The sequence below is a fragment of the Enoplosus armatus genome, chromosome 4 (assembly GCF_043641665.1).
Source record: "Enoplosus armatus isolate fEnoArm2 chromosome 4, fEnoArm2.hap1, whole genome shotgun sequence".
In the NCBI taxonomy this organism is placed as follows: domain Eukaryota; kingdom Metazoa; phylum Chordata; class Actinopteri; order Centrarchiformes; family Enoplosidae; genus Enoplosus; species Enoplosus armatus.
In genome coordinates, this window is record NC_092183.1 from 12365430 (window position 1) to 12383197 (window position 17768).

At 40.2% G+C, this 17768-nt stretch overlaps 1 protein-coding gene across 1 annotated transcript in view; it reads left to right on the plus strand.

The window, feature by feature from the left end:
- ntrk2a (neurotrophic tyrosine kinase, receptor, type 2a) overlaps positions 1–17768 on the plus strand; it is a 73945-nt gene that overhangs the window by 44911 nt on the left and 11266 nt on the right. The window contains exons 13-16 of the mRNA XM_070903932.1: positions 6173–6361; positions 11128–11258; positions 16001–16173; positions 16409–16564. Of these exons, the coding sequence (XP_070760033.1) occupies positions 6173–6361; positions 11128–11258; positions 16001–16173; positions 16409–16564 (649 nt within the window). The remainder of the gene's footprint in view (positions 1–6172; positions 6362–11127; positions 11259–16000; positions 16174–16408; positions 16565–17768) is intronic.

Here is a 17768-nt window from a genome sequence, read left to right on the forward strand (position 1 = left end):
CTGTTTTTTACACTACAGCACTTAAGTTTCTATTATCCCCTTGACATTCAAAGTGGAGAGATTTTCCTACTTTCTTGACAAGGTTGTGTAACTACTGTATGTCGACGAAATACATCTGCTCAGTTTCTCCAAATGTCTAACTCCCAGCACTCAACATAAAACCTCTAATGAGGCAGGCCGTGTGGTCTAGGGGCCATTAATTTAACAATGTCATTATTCATGAGCTGTACTCTGATTGGGCGGCTGTATTGCCCACCCTGCTTTAACAGAACAGCTGTTCAACCAGACACGGGCCGTTTGTGGCGGTACACAAACCTGAGCCAGAATCACACCTACGCTATTGGCAGTCCTTGGAAGGCTCGTTCAAATGGTGCTGTTTCATCGAAATTTAAAGAAATTGCTGAAGCAATGACTATTGTCACACTTAATTCCAGTTTCATGCGACTTGGATTTGAGTTTCATACTTCTGGTCGTCATTTCTCCTACCAAGTAGCAAACAGTTGCTTATTTACACTTCCTGCAGTTACAGAGCAACATTATCATTCACTTGGAGCCGTGTTTCTGACCACCTGGTGAATCTAAGTCCAATAATCACTCTCTTTTAGCTCTGTTTTTGGTCTCTACCAACTCCTGAGGGAAATATCTGGCTCTTAAGCAGCTAAATGCTCCACTATGTTCACCAGCTAGTTGCTAACTGTGTTGGTCTGCTGATTGCTGCAGCAGAAAACAACTCTATGAGAGTGGTGAGAATGAACCAAAACAATGAAGATGCAGGACAGACAGCTAAACAATGATATATATATTTATAAACAAACTATAAAGCTCCGTAAAGCAGAGGGAAGCTGCAGATTCTGAGGATGATTCTCTGTGGGTTCATCACTACGAGTGACCCCTTTCACATTGTCATTCACACTCTAAAAGTGGTTAAGATAATCCGGCCACGCTGCTCTTCTGTATATTTCTATCGATCGTCCAATCCCTATTTTCCTGCCCTGTCTGATTTTGTTGTAGCGATGTTGCCATGTTCAAATCTACTTTGCTGAGTACAGTGTTGGCCGAACTTAGCAAAGAAGACACAAAGCGTAATTAACTAAAATGTTCCTTTAAATTACCTTTTTTCCCCACAAAATCCACAATTTATAGTAAATTCACTCCATTCATTCCACTACATTGATGTCAAACACCAAACGATCACAACAGTGTCTTTACCTGTAATAAAAAAGACAAATACACTTTAAAACAATGACACAACCAGTGTTTTTAATGCTCATCCTCCTGCCACCCACCTCTATGAAAGCAAGGCAAAAGAGTTTTATTGACTGTTGACCAGGGCTTCTCTCCACCAGACTGCAACGAGCTCCAGTCTCCACCAGTTTAAACATCGGTTCCATGTCTATTAACAGTGTTGGGTCGTGACCTGACCCCACTTATACCTTCACCTCTCCTGTCCATCTCTCTCTTCCCCCCTCCACCTCTCAGCTCTGCATCTTTTCATCCCCTCTTTTTACCAAGTCAATCCCTGTGGACCCTCCACCACCTCTCTTTCTCATACACACACACACACATGCAAGCAGGCTCTTGTTGCCCCTCAGCTTAATGGTATTTATAACGATCTGACCCTGAGACCTCTCTGTGTTAATGATCTTCAGCCCCTCCCAACACAAACACACACACATGCTGACAGACAATAACCTGCGCTCTCATGTGCGTCATGTTTGTTTCTTCCCTTTGTTACGTTGAGATAAACTCAGAGTGGTAAACAAAGCAAGTAGTTAAGACAACTTGAACAGCCAAAAACTAACATCTAAGTAACATTTCTTAAATGAAGAATTTCTCTGGTGAGAGAAATTTGGAAACCATGTCCTCTTTGAACAACACGTTGTGTAGGATTGTCAGCTGTAACACTGCAAAATGGCTGCCTCCCATTTAGTAATGCTGATACTGTTTACATCTCAATTTGAGGGGAAACAAAAAGCTTCCTTCATATAAGAAAACAAATTAAATGTACTACTCTCACAGCATTTAGGAATAGTAGCAGCTGTCTCTTATTGAACTAACTATCTAACTGATGGTAACAATAAGTTCTGTTCAAAGCTATACTTTGTACTTTTGTTTTGAGTGGCTTAACAAAACAGCTCCGGTCAATGTGTCTCTGACTATAATAATCTTCTGTGTATTTTCAATATGAAACAAGTATTTTGTTCTCTTTTCACATTTTGGCAAAACAATTATCTCTATATCAAGTGATTTATACGTTTTCAGAGAAACTCGTGGATTAAATTTACCTTTATGGGTTGACAAAATCCTGAATTTATCTTCATTTTAGGCTTAAAACAATTATTGAAATGTCTTGAATATTATCTAGGAAATTAAAGAAAACTTCATTATCACAAAGCTTAAAACAAACCAAATTTGTATTGCTTTACTTTTCCCTTAATTACACAACATAAATAAATAAGGAAGTACATTATATTACATATTACAAGGCAAACAAAAAGATCCACATACTGCTACTACTGCTACTACCAAGGTTTTACATTTTGAAGAGGGGCTGACATGATTTTCGTGAGGCAGCAATTATTTGTTAAGTGAGTTATATCATAAAATTGCACAGCATTTATAAATAAAATGCATTTGGTCCAAAGCAAACAGTTTTAGAATATTTTTTTATTCACCCCAGAACTTGTTTGGTATTCATCTTTCACCCCCCCCCATCATCACTCTTTAGGGTCCATTTTTGAAAATGAACCATTAGCATACAAGTCTTATCCTGAACACAGAGAGATACTGGAATACATTACAGCCCAACACACAAATGCACAAACACGCACACACACACACACAAATTTACACCACGTAAGAGCGCGCACATCTCCGCACACAAAAAACAAACTATTGTGCTCTCGCTCTCATTCCTTTTCTCTCTCAAGGCCTTTTCAATCCTCACATGAGTCACCAGCACACACACACACACACACACACACACACATACACACATACCAGCTGGTTTACACACACATACACACACACACATCCTCACATACAAACAAACTCTCTCAGTTTCTCCCTCTCAATCAAGCCCTGTCAGCAGCACTAGAGCCTGATATGAGGCCAGGGACAGAGGAAATGAACGATGTCAACCAGTGTTATAATTCAGCAGAACCGACCACATGAGAGGGAATACATCTACTGTATTTTGTGCTCATGGGAAATCAATCTCAACTCATAATACAATGTTTGCAGGCTTATGCTCGTGTCTTGAAGAGGTCTAGAGGTCTATGCTTTGTGTTCGCTCCCTGGATGTGTGTGTGTGTATGTGTATAACTCTGAATAACGCTTCCCAGTCTAAACCCGTGCTCTAACTTGTCTCTGGTGTTATTTTTCTTCAACTGACACACGGTGAAGAGCTGATGAAAGACCAAGACTAGATGGAAGCATCCAATTATGCTCTTTAAGAGAGCCTCATGCACAATCACACACATATGCACACACACACGTTTTCTCGTTCACACCCCTTAATCACAGAAGAATGCATAAATAAGATTTGTTTGAAGCACGAAATAGACAATCACTCACAAGCTTTTATTACAGTACTTGTAGGACAATGCACTGAAAAGCAGTAATTTGCTATCCCTCCATGTACCCGAGTGATTGAGATAATTTACAAGCATTACCGGTTATCATTAAGTCACATTAGCATTTGAAGCTCTTTCTCCTATGATTTTATCATCTGCTGAGAGTAATGTCAGATGACATCATGATGACAGACCTACACAAATACATAAATTGATAATTGAGAAAAAACAAGAAATAAAGGCAGTGAAAAAGTCACAGGAGTCGTGAGCCTGCATCCTTTTTAACTCCGGCCCTTTGGGACTGTTAAAATGTCACCACTTTGGCAAGTTTTTCCCATCTTTGTAACCTTGTGAGCTTGTTTGCTCTCAGAGCAGAAGCACATCCACATGCACTCTTACTCTTACATGCACAAACACAAAGTTGTTTTCTGTGTTGTTGTATGAAGAGCCAGTATAAGATAAATAAGTACTTTTTTGAACTGTGAATCATGCAAAGCTACTCTAGTGGAGTCAAAGAATAAAGATATAGAGCTGGAAATGAGCATAATAGGTCCCCTTTAAGGTTGTGAGTATGAAGTAGAGGGGAGGTTACAATTTGGGGTTAAAGGTGATGAAAACCCACACAGTTATGTTGTAAAGTGTTTAGTAGCTATATTTATTTCTGTGTGAATGTGTGTATATGTATTCCTACATGAGAGGGAGTGGGCATCGATGTGTGCCTGTATGCACTTGCAAATGTAGCTGCTATTTAGTGATACAGTCTGTGCGAGGAGAAAAGCTGATATTGTTTGCTTTGGCACTCAACCTAAAGACAAGAAAATTAGCAGCAGTGTCATGAAGGTGTGCTGCGACTGACAAACTTGCGAACGTGGAATCAGCTTCATGCACTGTTTTCACTGTCTTAATTAGAAACTAATAACACCTCCATTCTGTTGCCAAAACAAACCATTTTTCTATAAAAGGTTTGGGCTCAGTGGCTGACTCATGACTCATCCCACCTCTTGTCTGTTGGCAGTGTCTTGCTTCATGCTGTTACTGCATGTTTGATTTCAAAAATGTCTGTTGTACATGCATTTTAATATCCAGAGTTTTCTATCTTGGACTGAGAGAGTGACAGTATTCTGAGTTTTGATATATAAAAATCTTCGGATTCTCCGGAGATATTTTCACCACATAATAGCGGTATAACAACTGAGAGCACCGAATGTGGATTTCCTACTTCTTGGTTTTTACTCCACCAGGTTCCTAGATTACTGGCATTTGTCTTTTTGAAGGCATACATTAATTCCCTCGGTTACCCTTCAGCTTTGTAGAAATACACTTTCATCTCTCTCTTTCCTTGACTTCATCATTAAATGCTGCAGAGCCTGACCTAAAAAATAACCCAGCAGTCAAACATGAAAACAACCACAGTGACAAAGTACCTAGTGCTACAGACTTGGCCTTCTAATGGGACTCTTACAGGCTCATTTTCCACTCACGGAAATTTGCAAATTTGTGCTCATCCAAACAAGATGACCCAAGTCAACACTATGGGAGCTGCTGCCTATAGTCTTTTCTCTTATCTCTCTACCTCCCCCTAGTTTTGCTAGAGGGATAGCGGGGGCGTGGCATGTCAGTCCTGACGTGACTACTTGCTCATGTCACTGTCGTGGTAGGAGGTGTAGTCATCAGGCTTTAATCGTTCAAATGGGGATAATGGCCTACACTTTCGTGCAATCTTTTCTCAGAGGCGAGTGGTATTGCAGTCATTTTACAAAAGATAGAAGGAAGTTGCTGTGTGAAGACACACCTGGCCAATTGCTGTGTTAAGTGGATGTGCTTGTCGGGGGCGCCCACTGGGTAGAGCGTGTACCATATAGGCTGAGTCCTTACTGCATCCTTACTTCTCTCTCTCCCGCATTTCCTGTCTTTCTCCAATCTGTCACTATTAAATAAAGGCAAAAATATGGATGTGCTTGTCGGATTGTCACTTTCAGGAAGTTACAAAAATTCCCACACATATTATAATATAGGGGGGGGGCAAGCACTTTGCTCTAAGCATACTCATCCCTTAACTCTTTAGTGCCCTATTTAACAGTGAAGCCTGTGTCAATAAAATGGTATTAACAAATATAACTCTAGTTCTATGATTACATTTGGAGCATCTCTTTGCCATTTCATTAGCTTACACTCAGGGAAGGTGAGCCCTACTGCTCAGGACAAAAAAATGATAATAACTTGCAAAAGCTGCAGAACAAGTTGACTGAGTTGAGATTTCTCATTTCTATCCTGTGACTCTGACAGTGACCAAAGAACTAATGTCATGAAATATAGCTGACGTCTCTCTCTCTCTCCGTCTCTTAGATGTCTATTGTGATCAATAATAACATCTTAACCTCCCCACTTTATCTCATCTCTTCAGTCTCCGCTAATAACAGCTTAACAACTTAATTAATTCTCTTGTGTCCTCATACTATTAACATTGCTGGCATCGGTGCTGAAATGTTTTTCCATCTCGCTCGCAAGACTCTTGAGAGATTTCTTGAGATGAACCAAATGAACTCATCCCCCCATCTCTCTCTCTCTCTCTCTCTCTCTCTCTCTCTCTTTCTCAGGACCCTCTTCAGTGATCAGCAACGACGATGACTCGGCCTCTCCTCTTCACCACGTTTCCAACGGCAGCAACACTCCTTCCTCCTCCGAGATGGGCCCTGACGCGGTCATCATCGGCATGACCAAGATCCCAGTGATAGAAAACCCTCAGTACTTCAGGAGCACAAACAGCCTGCTCAAAACTGACACGTGTGAGTGAAAATCTCAGCCATCTTTAATGTGTACCCAAATGTTAGAAAAGTTTTTCAGTCCATTATGAGCTATACTCAGTATTTAAGTTCAGCTGTGCTTGTGTGATACACGGAGGTTACCATGGAAACATCTTTTCCGCTGTCATGGCCATGACCTTGGAGCTGCTGATGATAAGCTGTCAATTCTGAGCGAGAAGAGGGAAATAGAAAGTCCATTTATATGCAAGTGTGTGTGTGTGTGTGTGTGTGTGTGTGTGTGCCCCAGCATATGTTAGTCACAAATCCATTCATAAATCCGAGACATCCATGTGTGACTCATACACACACATTACCAGAGCCGAAAGGTAGCAAAACATACAAGAGTCTGTGAGCCACTACAGGTAGAGTTATTTTTTTCTGAGGGTGACCTTCCCTGATTCATTTTACGACATGTATGCAGCACATATTCAACAAAGCAAGCGACAGAAGGGCATAGAAAGTGGGAAGGAGAAAGAGACAAACAGAAATAGATGAAAAGAGAAACATGAGGAGGACAGAAGGGGACAGAGAGAGAACAACAGTCACATAGACAGACAGAGAGTACACCAGGATATTGACCCGGTCCATCAACATGACATTATGATTATTGGCAAGTAATAAAAGCTTCTCCAGGCTTCGGCCTTGTGTTGCAGTAAATCATGGAATGGCGTGTGTGTGTGTGTGTGTGTGTGTGCGCGCACCATCAGGCTCTTTCTGTTGAGGACAAGGTTGAGGAGGTATAATGATGGGGGATTGGGGGTTGACCTCTTCAGCGTGCGATATAACTAAAAGATAGACTGGGATTTACAGCCTAAAGACAAGAATGAAAGTGCTGAGAATCAATGAAAGTCAATGCGCACTGCTGTGCATGTGTACGAGCCTGCGTGTGTGTTTTTAATATATTACAGCCATTACAACTATTACTCTGTGTGCGTCTTTGACTCCTAGACAGGCAGCATAAATACTGAAAGTATCTGACCGATTATTTGGCACTTTGCCTTTTCAGAGCCGTACAACAGCCTTTGATGGAGACAGTTTGGCAAAGTGGCACCAGGTTACATGCCAAGAACTGAACTCTTTTTAAACTGTGGCCTTAACTAGCTTGTGGCCTGTAATGTTGAATACAGGAATCAGTGACGAGTACACGTTTCTACTTAAAAGATGGCACAGGCTTCTTCCTGGCAGCAATAAATCAACAATTACTCTGCAGAGATGATGGATCCGTGTGTAATTACGGGAACTGTTAGCTGTGTTACAAAGCTTGCCTCTGAGGTGAACACCTCATTAACAATTACACAACAGAGGAGTTAGCATTGCTGGAAAAGTGTCACGTGCATTATTAAAGAGTTACAGTAAACCACCCATGGACCTATGCATAGGTGGTAACTACTGTTGTAGCTAAGCTAAGCTCCAGCTACAAATGTACAGTACAGACATGGGAGTGATATCGATCCTTTCATCTAACTAGATGGTACTTATAGTTCCCAAAATGTCAAACTATGTATATGTTTTTCATTGTAGAACTGAAGAATTCTAGGTGTTTTGAAATAAGTGCTAAAAGAGATTTTTCTTTCTTCGCCTTTGTTATGTTACACCTTCCTCCTGGCTTTATATGCAGTATCTCTCAATTTAACCACAGTTCCCATACCAGCAGATCTTTTGGGGTTTTGTATTTTGTTGTATCTAGGGAATGAGGATTAACATTATTCTGGAAAATATTATTCATCAAGTCAACACGTGCGTACAGTGTTTGAAAACACCCATTTACACAGACACACCCATACACGCTAAGCTTATGAAAATTTAGGTCACAATTAGCCACACCTCCTGATAAGAGGGCATATAGTTTGGAGCAGTGGCTGACTGGAAGGAGGTGTTGTGGAAAAATTAGAGTCATGACATTAATGGCATGAGGAATTTGATGGAGAAAAAGGTCTCAGTTGGTCCTGTTTTCAGAGCATCTGTCAAACATGATTGTGACTGTGACCTGTCACATTCCTTGGTTCAAACTACCAAACACACAATTTCCAAGCTGTTTTACGTCAGCATCCAGGGTCATGGAAAGATTTTGGGCAGATGAGAGATGGAGGAACGGAAGAAGGGGCAGATGGCAAACAGAGAATAATTATGTCCTGAGACGTTCAATTCTTTGGTTGTTAATAAGAAGCTGATTAAAGAGGAAAGGTGTGAGAGGCGGCTTTATAGGGAGGTGTGGAGAGATCGGAGGACGGAGGAAAAGGACAGATGGAAAAAGCTGGGAGATGAGGTGGTTGATGGGAAATATTATTCCTCTTGATGTTATTGTTGTAAGCACTGTCATAAACAAGTGATGGAAAAAGACATCAGAATGGGGAAGAACATGTGCCGTGATATTAATGTTTAGAGGATGTTGATTAAAAAGTGATAGCTTTAGCAGCTGAGGGGAATGGCAATAGAGAGAAATAAATAATGGAGAGAGAGTAAGATAATGAGACTGGATGGAGCGATGCTAAATGAGGGAAATTGAGCGAATACGATAAGCGTGGAAAACGGGTACTAATTAAGAAAAACATCAGAGAATAAGAGCGTAAAGTTTTGTAAATGGGGAATAATATTTCTGTAGATCTTAATTAAGGATACTGATTGAGGAGAAGAGGGGTGATGTGTAGCACTGCACATACAGTTTAATAATGAAAGCAGGGTGGAAGAAGGAGTGTAAAATTGACAAAGGCAGACAGCTGGAAAGCAGAATTCATGAGTGATATAAGGCCATAAAAAATAAAATAACTTAATTTTGAAAGTTCTTGATTGCCATTGCCTCAGCAATTATGAAAAATTCTTGAATATATGAATGCAAAATTAGTTGCAAAGACACTTTATAAATCTAACGATAAAGACACATTTTAAGAAACGGCAGGAAAGGCTGAAAGAAAAACACCAAATCTTCCTGCCAAGAGAAAAAAAGGGAAGGGTTGGTCTGCGCACATCAATTTATTTGCTATTTGAGGGTGTTAATTAAGGAGAAGTGGTGCGAGGGGTTTTCATGGGTGAATGCTTATTACACAACCACAGTAGGAAATGGTGCGGTGAGGTTATTAGCTGGTTAAATGGTGGGTAGAGTCTTGTGGGGATGTTGGTTTAATGTGTGCTGCTGCTGCTGCACGGGGAATTGTGGGTACACTGAGATCTGTGAACTGCTACTGTTGTTTTTGAACTGAAGACAATCATGTCATGATGAATAGATAATATATATAAAAACTTTTAGCCACAAAGACATTTCCACATACTCAACCCTGTCTCCTTTAAACATTGTGTTCATATAGGGATCCTTTGCAGCAAAAAGAAACATAACACTTGAATGATTTTTAACGTGTCCAGCGTTTTAACGAATGTGGTTGCCAAATCTTAAAATGTTCATACATATCTGCAAATTATTTAGTGACAACGTATTTCATTTGTTTTCCTACTACAACTACAACTACAACTACAGTAAAGCTGGATGTTTAGGTAAAAAAAGTCATCTGTGACTTGAAGAATGAGAAATTGACAGACTTGTTTAGTTTATCAATATTTAACCCAAACTACAATATTTCCCTAACTGTGACCAAAGTGCTTTTGTCGCCTAAACCTGACCACGAGACACACGGATGCAAACTCCGATCTCCAGTATCAAAGCCTCGCTCTCACACACTCACCATCCACCACGACCACCTCTGTATGACTTCTGTGTGGAACAAAAACATTTGCTTCCACGGAACATAAATCATTTTATCCCAAAATGTATTTGGCAAACAAGTTAGTCGACATCATTTCTAGGAGACAGGGTTGACGCTTATACTTATACATGTATACTGAAGGTGTGCAAAGCCTACAGAGGCACACATGGTGGGTGTGTTTTCCACTACAATCTTACACTGAGAATTAGATGCTTTTGAATATCTGATGTAGACCAGCAGTGTTTCTTCTCTCTCTCTCTCTCTCTCTCTCTCTCTCTCTCTCTCTGTGTGTGTGTCTCTCTCTCAGTCTGTACAATATTGGGTTATGGTGGACCTCAATAGCTTACAGTGTAGATCGATGCATCTTCTGAGAGTCTAGCTGGGCTTTAATGTGATATTCTGAGTGGACAGCTTTTCTTCAAATGCGCCTCTTAATCACATCACAGATAAATCTCAGCTCTTGGTGTCCTCTCTCTGTATTTGTGTGTGTGTGTGTGTGTGTGTGTGTGTGTTCAAGAAGTACCCAAGTGCATGTATTATAGGATAATACGTGTTTCCTTGCATGCAGACAGTCGCACATCTGGCCCGCAGTCAAAAAGACGGGGCTTAGCAAGGTAATCGTGAGGGCACCATTCTGTAGAATAAAACCTTGTATCATCATTATGGTGAGATGCCAAATTTTCTAAAAAAATCCAGCTGGCATGGAATCACGAGTTACTTAGCAACAGAAAGCAGGTTTGTCAACTATGATCCAACAGAAGGCAGAGAAAGATGACGTACATGAAACAGACAGAGAGACACGTTTGTTTTATATTTACACGGCGGTTAAATTAGTATACGACAAAACAGTGAATTTGCTTATGTACTGTGCTAAAGACAGTACAGACAAAGAGGCAAATACATGAATTGAACTGATTGATGAATAATTGAGATTATGTACAGTTTATTTGTCATAATATTACAACATCTCAGCTCATATGAACTAACATAAGTACTGTTTCTAAACCATCATGGTGGCGATTAAAGTGGATTACTCTTTCCTCCTTTCAACAGTCGTCCAGCATATTAAGAGACACAACATCGTGCTGAAGAGAGAGCTGGGAGAGGGAGCCTTCGGGAAAGTCTTTCTGGCTGAGTGTTACAACCTCTCACCTGACCAGGAGAAGATACTGGTGGCTGTCAAGGTAATCTAATGGTCTTCATTTTCACATTTTTTACCGCAGCCTCCTGAGAAACACATTTCAAAAGTAGAGAAAGTATTCTGTGTAACTGTTTTTTGTACTGTTCAAAAAGTCCCAGTGAAAACCTGGACAGCCTAAAGTCAGAATAATTGTGATTGTAGACATTTTCATTGATTTTAATCCAGACATGGCAGAGACATTGTTTTCTACATTATAACAAGATCCAGAATATGTTTTAATAGTCTTTGTCCTTTAAAATGTAAGATTATACAGTCCAAGTGTTTAGGGGATTGAAGAAACAAAACATCTGTGACCATTCGTGTCAATCGCTTAATTGAACAAAACACAACCTTTGTTTTTTCTAGCTATTATAAAACAAAGACCAGACATAGAAGGACGGATTGTCTTTGTAAAAAGAAATAAAACACCATCCAGTCTGCATTATAAAGAAGGTATTTAAAGACATGAGGAGCCTGGTTTCATGATGAGATATTTTGAAAACCCCTGCAGAATGATTGGTGGCACCAAAATAAAGCCCCTAATGTCATTATTGAAGGTGAAGTTATTGCTTTCTCCACTATATTTTGCAATCAGATCTAATGCCTGAAATACATTTGAAATATTGAACCGTTTACAGCAGATAATCTTGTGTTCCTGAAATGGATACATGGCATTTTGAAATGAAACCCCCCCTCATATATGCGTTTGTACAGTATTTAGTCTCCTCGTTCGCCACCTCCTCATCTCCATTTCCTCTGCTATTGTTAGAAAGTCGCTCCCCTCAAGAGTTTCTCTTTAAGCAGAAGGTGGAATTACACTCAAACCGCTGACTTCCGGGGGTCAAATTGAATGGTTTCCCAGGGAGCATCCTCCCATCACATCCATCTCTCCATCAAGGAGGCTCTCTCTCCTGGTCTGCGGTGAAACAGGATCTGATTGGTGAAGAACTTGTCATTAACAATACATGACCTGTGAGAGACCCCCCCTTTCCTCCTGTCCTGTTTTACACCCCCTCCCCCCACTTCCTCTCTCTCTTCCTCTCTTCCTCACCTCTAACTCTCACCTGCAGTACTTTTTTTCTCTCTCCCCTGCAGTTCTTCATCCTGCTACTTTCCTCTTCTCAAATCCTCCACCTTCTTTTCCCTTCCCACACCTCCTGTTTTCCTTCCAGCTTAGCTCTAAACCGCTTGCTGGCCCGCTGATGTTTGCTGCCAGCTTAGCTTCAGCTCAGTCTGAGCACTCTGTAAAATATGCACCTGAAAATCCCAGGAAGCAGAGTTCTTGGTTGTAGAACAAGATGTTGCTGACTGCATGTCATATCTGGTAAAACATTATATAATCAGCACTTAACTAAGAATAAATTGTATTTCTCAAACTAGAATAGGCGTGGTTCCTTGTAGACGTGATGTAGATCATTTAATCATTAGAGTCGCTTCATTGATTTAACTCTCTCAGTTCTTTAGATCTTTTTTTCAATTAGCTAATGTACCACCTGCTTATAGTACACTCTCCCTGCTCATCTCGCCCTCGTCTTTTTGTCAATTTGCATGACTCACCATTTCTCTCCAGTTGTCTTTTCCTCTTCCTTGTTGCTGCATCAACAAAGAGATGATGTGATGAAAGCTGGTGGAAAAAAAAAAGATTTTTCAAATAAATGATGACATTGTCTTCGCTTCTCCTTGCTTAAAGGGTCGGTTCACCCCAAGTCACAAAACAAAACCAAAAGGGGCTATTTCTTTGGTAGAAAGTACAGTAGTTCAAATGATAACGGTTCACAGTGAGGTCTCTGGATAATCCTGAATAACTGAGACATTGTTTCTGGAAGCAGATTTCCCCAGACAGATTTTTCAAGACGTAGAAAACTAAAATAAAAAAAAATGATGTTTGAGTTTCGTGAAATAGAGGTAAGTCAAGAAGAAAGTTCCTCAGGCATGGCTCTCTCCTTGGTCACATATCTAAAACCAAAACTGTGATTTGGGTGTACTGACCCTTTAACTTTTGGCAATGCCCATTCTCATAGACAATGTGAACACAAATTAATTAAAGTAATTTAAATGCCTTATTATAGAAGACTCTAAAACTGATACTGACGCTTTGATTATGAAATCTTGTTGCACACTGATTTGCATTTTCTTCTGCTGACTTTCTGGAAGTTAGCTTAAAATTTGTGCACCATTTGGATTGGAAATATATTAATGTACCGTACGTGAAGCAGCTTCAAGATTTGGCAGTGCAATTTAATCATCATCATTTCAGCATGTTTCTCCTCTGTTGGGCATTAACATGTTGAGCTGTTCAACATACAGTATTTTCAAGTGTGTAGCGGTAATTTCCCTTTGAATATACCCCCTCGCTCATGAGAACATTGTTCCTCACGTACATGCCGTACTTATGTTGCACTCTGTCATGCATGCTACATGTACACCACATTACAATAACCTACACTCGCTAATAGAGCTTAATGGTCCTGGTTGTAGAGTCGACTATCAATCAGCCAGTCAGCCATAACACAGGAGCATGTTTTACTGTTCCTGTGTATTACTGTACACACTGAGGTGCCATAGATCACAGACACACTTGAACACGTGCAGATACACACACAGATAAACATGAGCCTGTGCATACACACTCACACTTCCTGCATGCCATCAATCATAAACACCTAGCACTTTCAATAATGTTGCCTTCACACATGTAAATGTGAGTCACTACATTCTCGAGCTGGAGGTTGTTGATTGCTTTTTATTTGCCCAGGGACCTGAATGTGCGCAGACTGGATGACTAACAGTGCAATATTATGGCTTTTAGCCTGGGAATTAATGCAGCATTGAGTTCAGAGACTCAGAACGTGATAGTTCATATGTAGACGTTTCTGGCTCGCAGGCTCTGTTGTAACTTTCCTGAATTCAACTTTAATATGATTTGCTCGATACAGTGATGAATATTTGTTACAGTGGTCATTTGATACATTGCACACTTCAGTTAGCTGATTGAGCCCAGTGATGCGATACATGTGTTTGTCAGGAAAGATTTTTATTCTTTCTTTAATCAAATTTTGGATCCCAGATTTCCATTTACCAGGAGCACACAGTGTACGCTACATACAGTACATGTACAGTATTCATAAGTCAAATATGTGAGTTAATAGTTAATAAATCATTTACTAATGCTTTACAGATAAACTATCATAAGAACAAAGTCTCGGTTGCCAGGATGTGGCTGGTGTTTACCCTCCTCCAGTATGACACTCGCTCTGTCTTTTTAGCTTTGTAGTTGGTCGAGAAGACCACTCCAATCGATTATTTGACCTCTCATCCTCTGAACAAAGAACTTTATTAACAGTTTATCAACATTTATAACTGCCTTGTTACAAAATACAATGGATAAACACATTTTTTTTTATGTTCTTTAGCTGACCTTTATAGCATCACTAAATGATTTACATTTAAACCCTTTATAAAAGTGGGATCAATGTTTTTATAATCATTATCATACACATCCTGGATCAAGAGGGTTCTCTTGCTTTTTTGGAAACCAAACAAAAGATTTAGGCACACAAAGTGAAACACAAAGGTCTAACTAAGATAAGCTATCACTATCAGCATGTGACTCATGTAACTCATCAGAGGAAAGTCAACCCAGATTTCCCACACATGTCCGATATCACATTTCAAACTGAGATTGCAGCATGAGGCTTTCATACAGTATCCATACTGTAATATATAATCATCATGTAATATCACATTACAGTCTGTAATGTACATGACCAAGCCTTTGATTCGTGAGACATGATTGGTTGAATGTAAGTGGGTGGGGTTAGATTCCGTCTCACATTTTCTGGTGTCTCAGCGTTCTAGCTGGAAGGTTGTGGGTCGTTTCCTTCTTCCTGAGCTTTCTTTGTGACTTCGCCTTGACCTTTAAACCTATATTTGTAATAGAAGCTTCTGTCTGCAATGTTGGTACACAGACAGACAAACAAACACACATACGCACAAGTAGAAAGTGAGTGTATATCCATGTCATATACTGTAGGAAGACAATCAATTATTCATGTAGGACAAGTGGAATTTTCTATATTTTTCTTCTTTTGATGTGAAATGAATAGAGACCCGTATCACTTTCATTTCCTGCAACGCTCTCTCTCTCTCTCTCTCTCACTCTCTCTCTCTCTGTCTCTCTCTCTCACTCTCTCTCTCACTCTCTCTCTCTCTCTCACTCTCTCTCTCTCTCTCTCTCTCTCTCTCTCACTCTCTCTCTCTCACTCTCTCTCTCACTCTCTCTCTCTCTCTCTCTCACTCTCTCTCTCTCTCTCTCTCTCTCACTCTGCTTGTGATACACAACCCTTCTGACAGGTTTCCTGATTCATGGAAAGGAGGCAAAAATTAGTTTCAAAAGGAGCCATAATGGAATATAATGACTGTAAACAGTGTTGTACTTTGTAATGGCATACATTAATATAAAATGTCCCTCATTTCTTTCCTGCTATGCCATTGTATCAGCCCTTGCTTGCTCTGTGCCAGTAATTTCACAGTGTGTGTGCCGAGTTGCTGTAACTCACTTTACAAGGCAAGACACTTACATTTTTTTTTTTGTGGACATCAGCCAAATAAATTGGAGCAGACTGGGTGCACTGTGAATATGACTAATTGGCAATAGTGTACGTGGCATAATGTGTGAGTTTTTCATTTGTCAGTTTATTAAAATGTCACTTGCGTGTGTGTGTGTGTGTGTGTGTGTGTGTGCAGACGCTTAAAGAGGCCAGTGAAAATGCCAGGAAGGATTTCCACCGTGAGGCTGAGCTGCTGACCAACCTTCAACATGAACACATTGTCACTTTCTATGGAGTCTGTGTGGAGAGCGACCCGCTCATCATGGTGTTTGAGTACATGAAACATGGAGACCTCAACAAGTTCCTCAGGCATGGCTCTTTTCTTTATTATACAAAATGTCATCAAAATGACAGCTGTTATGTTGAGAAATTAGCATTTCTCTAAGATGTCGTCCTGAAAACAGACGGATCAATAGAAAAGATCCGGCTTAATCTTCTAAATTCTCTCTGACGTGGTTGATACAAGTCTGACAGCTAGAAACACTGCACAGGAAACACAAAATAACCAGACTCACATGACAAATGTCCACCTGTTCCATCACAGGGCTCACGGCCCAGATGCAGTTCTGATGGCAGAGGGCCAGACCACCAGACCTGTGGAGCTGACCCAGTCTCAGATGCTGCACATCGCCCAGCAGATAGCATCTGGCATGGTCTACCTCGCATCACAGCACTTTGTGCACCGCGACCTGGCCACCAGGTTTGTCACTTACTACACTCTGTGCTTATTTGTGTGATCTTAATGAACATTATACAGCATGGGTCACTAACAGGCGGACTGCGGTCCGAGTCCGGACCCAGGCGCCATCCTATACGGACCCAGACCTATAATCAAGAAATTAATAAGGGATTTTAAATTTTGACGAGGTGCTCCTATTTTAACCGGTGTAGCTTTTCTAGTCTGTACAGCACTGGTTTAGCGGCTCAAGATTCTCACAGACCAATTGCATACGAGTTACGCCAGCCCACGTGACGCTACTCAGCCAATCAAATCTGTGCATTCCAGGCGATAAACTGGCGGCTCTGAATACAGACAGACGAGAGAGGTGAGAGGCGAGTGACAGATGATAAGACGAGTGAACGACACAGGGAGAGAGACTGTTAAGTCAAGATGTGAAACAGTTAACAAAGAAAAAGGGAAACTCAAGCTGCTGCTACACTTTATTTTGTTTTTCTAAAATCAAGCACTTTATTTCAAGATGCACAATTTTTCTAAAGCAATTTTATTTATTTTCTCTATTTTATTTTTAAATGCAGCCCTTCTTTTACTTAATGAGAGGAGAACATTATACGCATCGACAGTATTATATATCTGTACAGTTCAATGTTAAGTGACAATAAATATTGTCAAAATGTTTTTGAATTGTACTTTCTTTATTTGATTTGACAGTTGTTCAGTTGTTGATTACATGCAGACGTTGATACAACTACTAGGCTACTTCAATATATATCACACTAAATCACAACGCAAGTTAGACATTATGACGTTCCGGACCTTAGCTTGAGGTCATTTTCTCTAACTGGACCTCTTTGAACTTTAGTTGAATACCCCTGTTATACAGGGAACACATTTTATGGAGTACCCAATAATGACAAAGTGAGAACCCGAAACATGAAATAGAAATACCTGTTGATGAATCATGTTTCCTTTGGTCGTCCTTGAGATTTCTGTATGTGGTTCGACTACACTTGACAAATTTAGTAATTTGGAAAACACAAAGCAGTACAGTCCCATTCATAGTGGCCAGCTTGATGACTGTGTAAATATACAGTCCAATATATGGCAAATAGCAGCTGAAAGAGTCAAAAGAGAAAGTAGAAACAACATGAGTAGATGTTCTATAAAACAGCAGATATCTGTGGTCTGTAGATTGACTGGTTGATTGATTTCCATGATGAGGGAA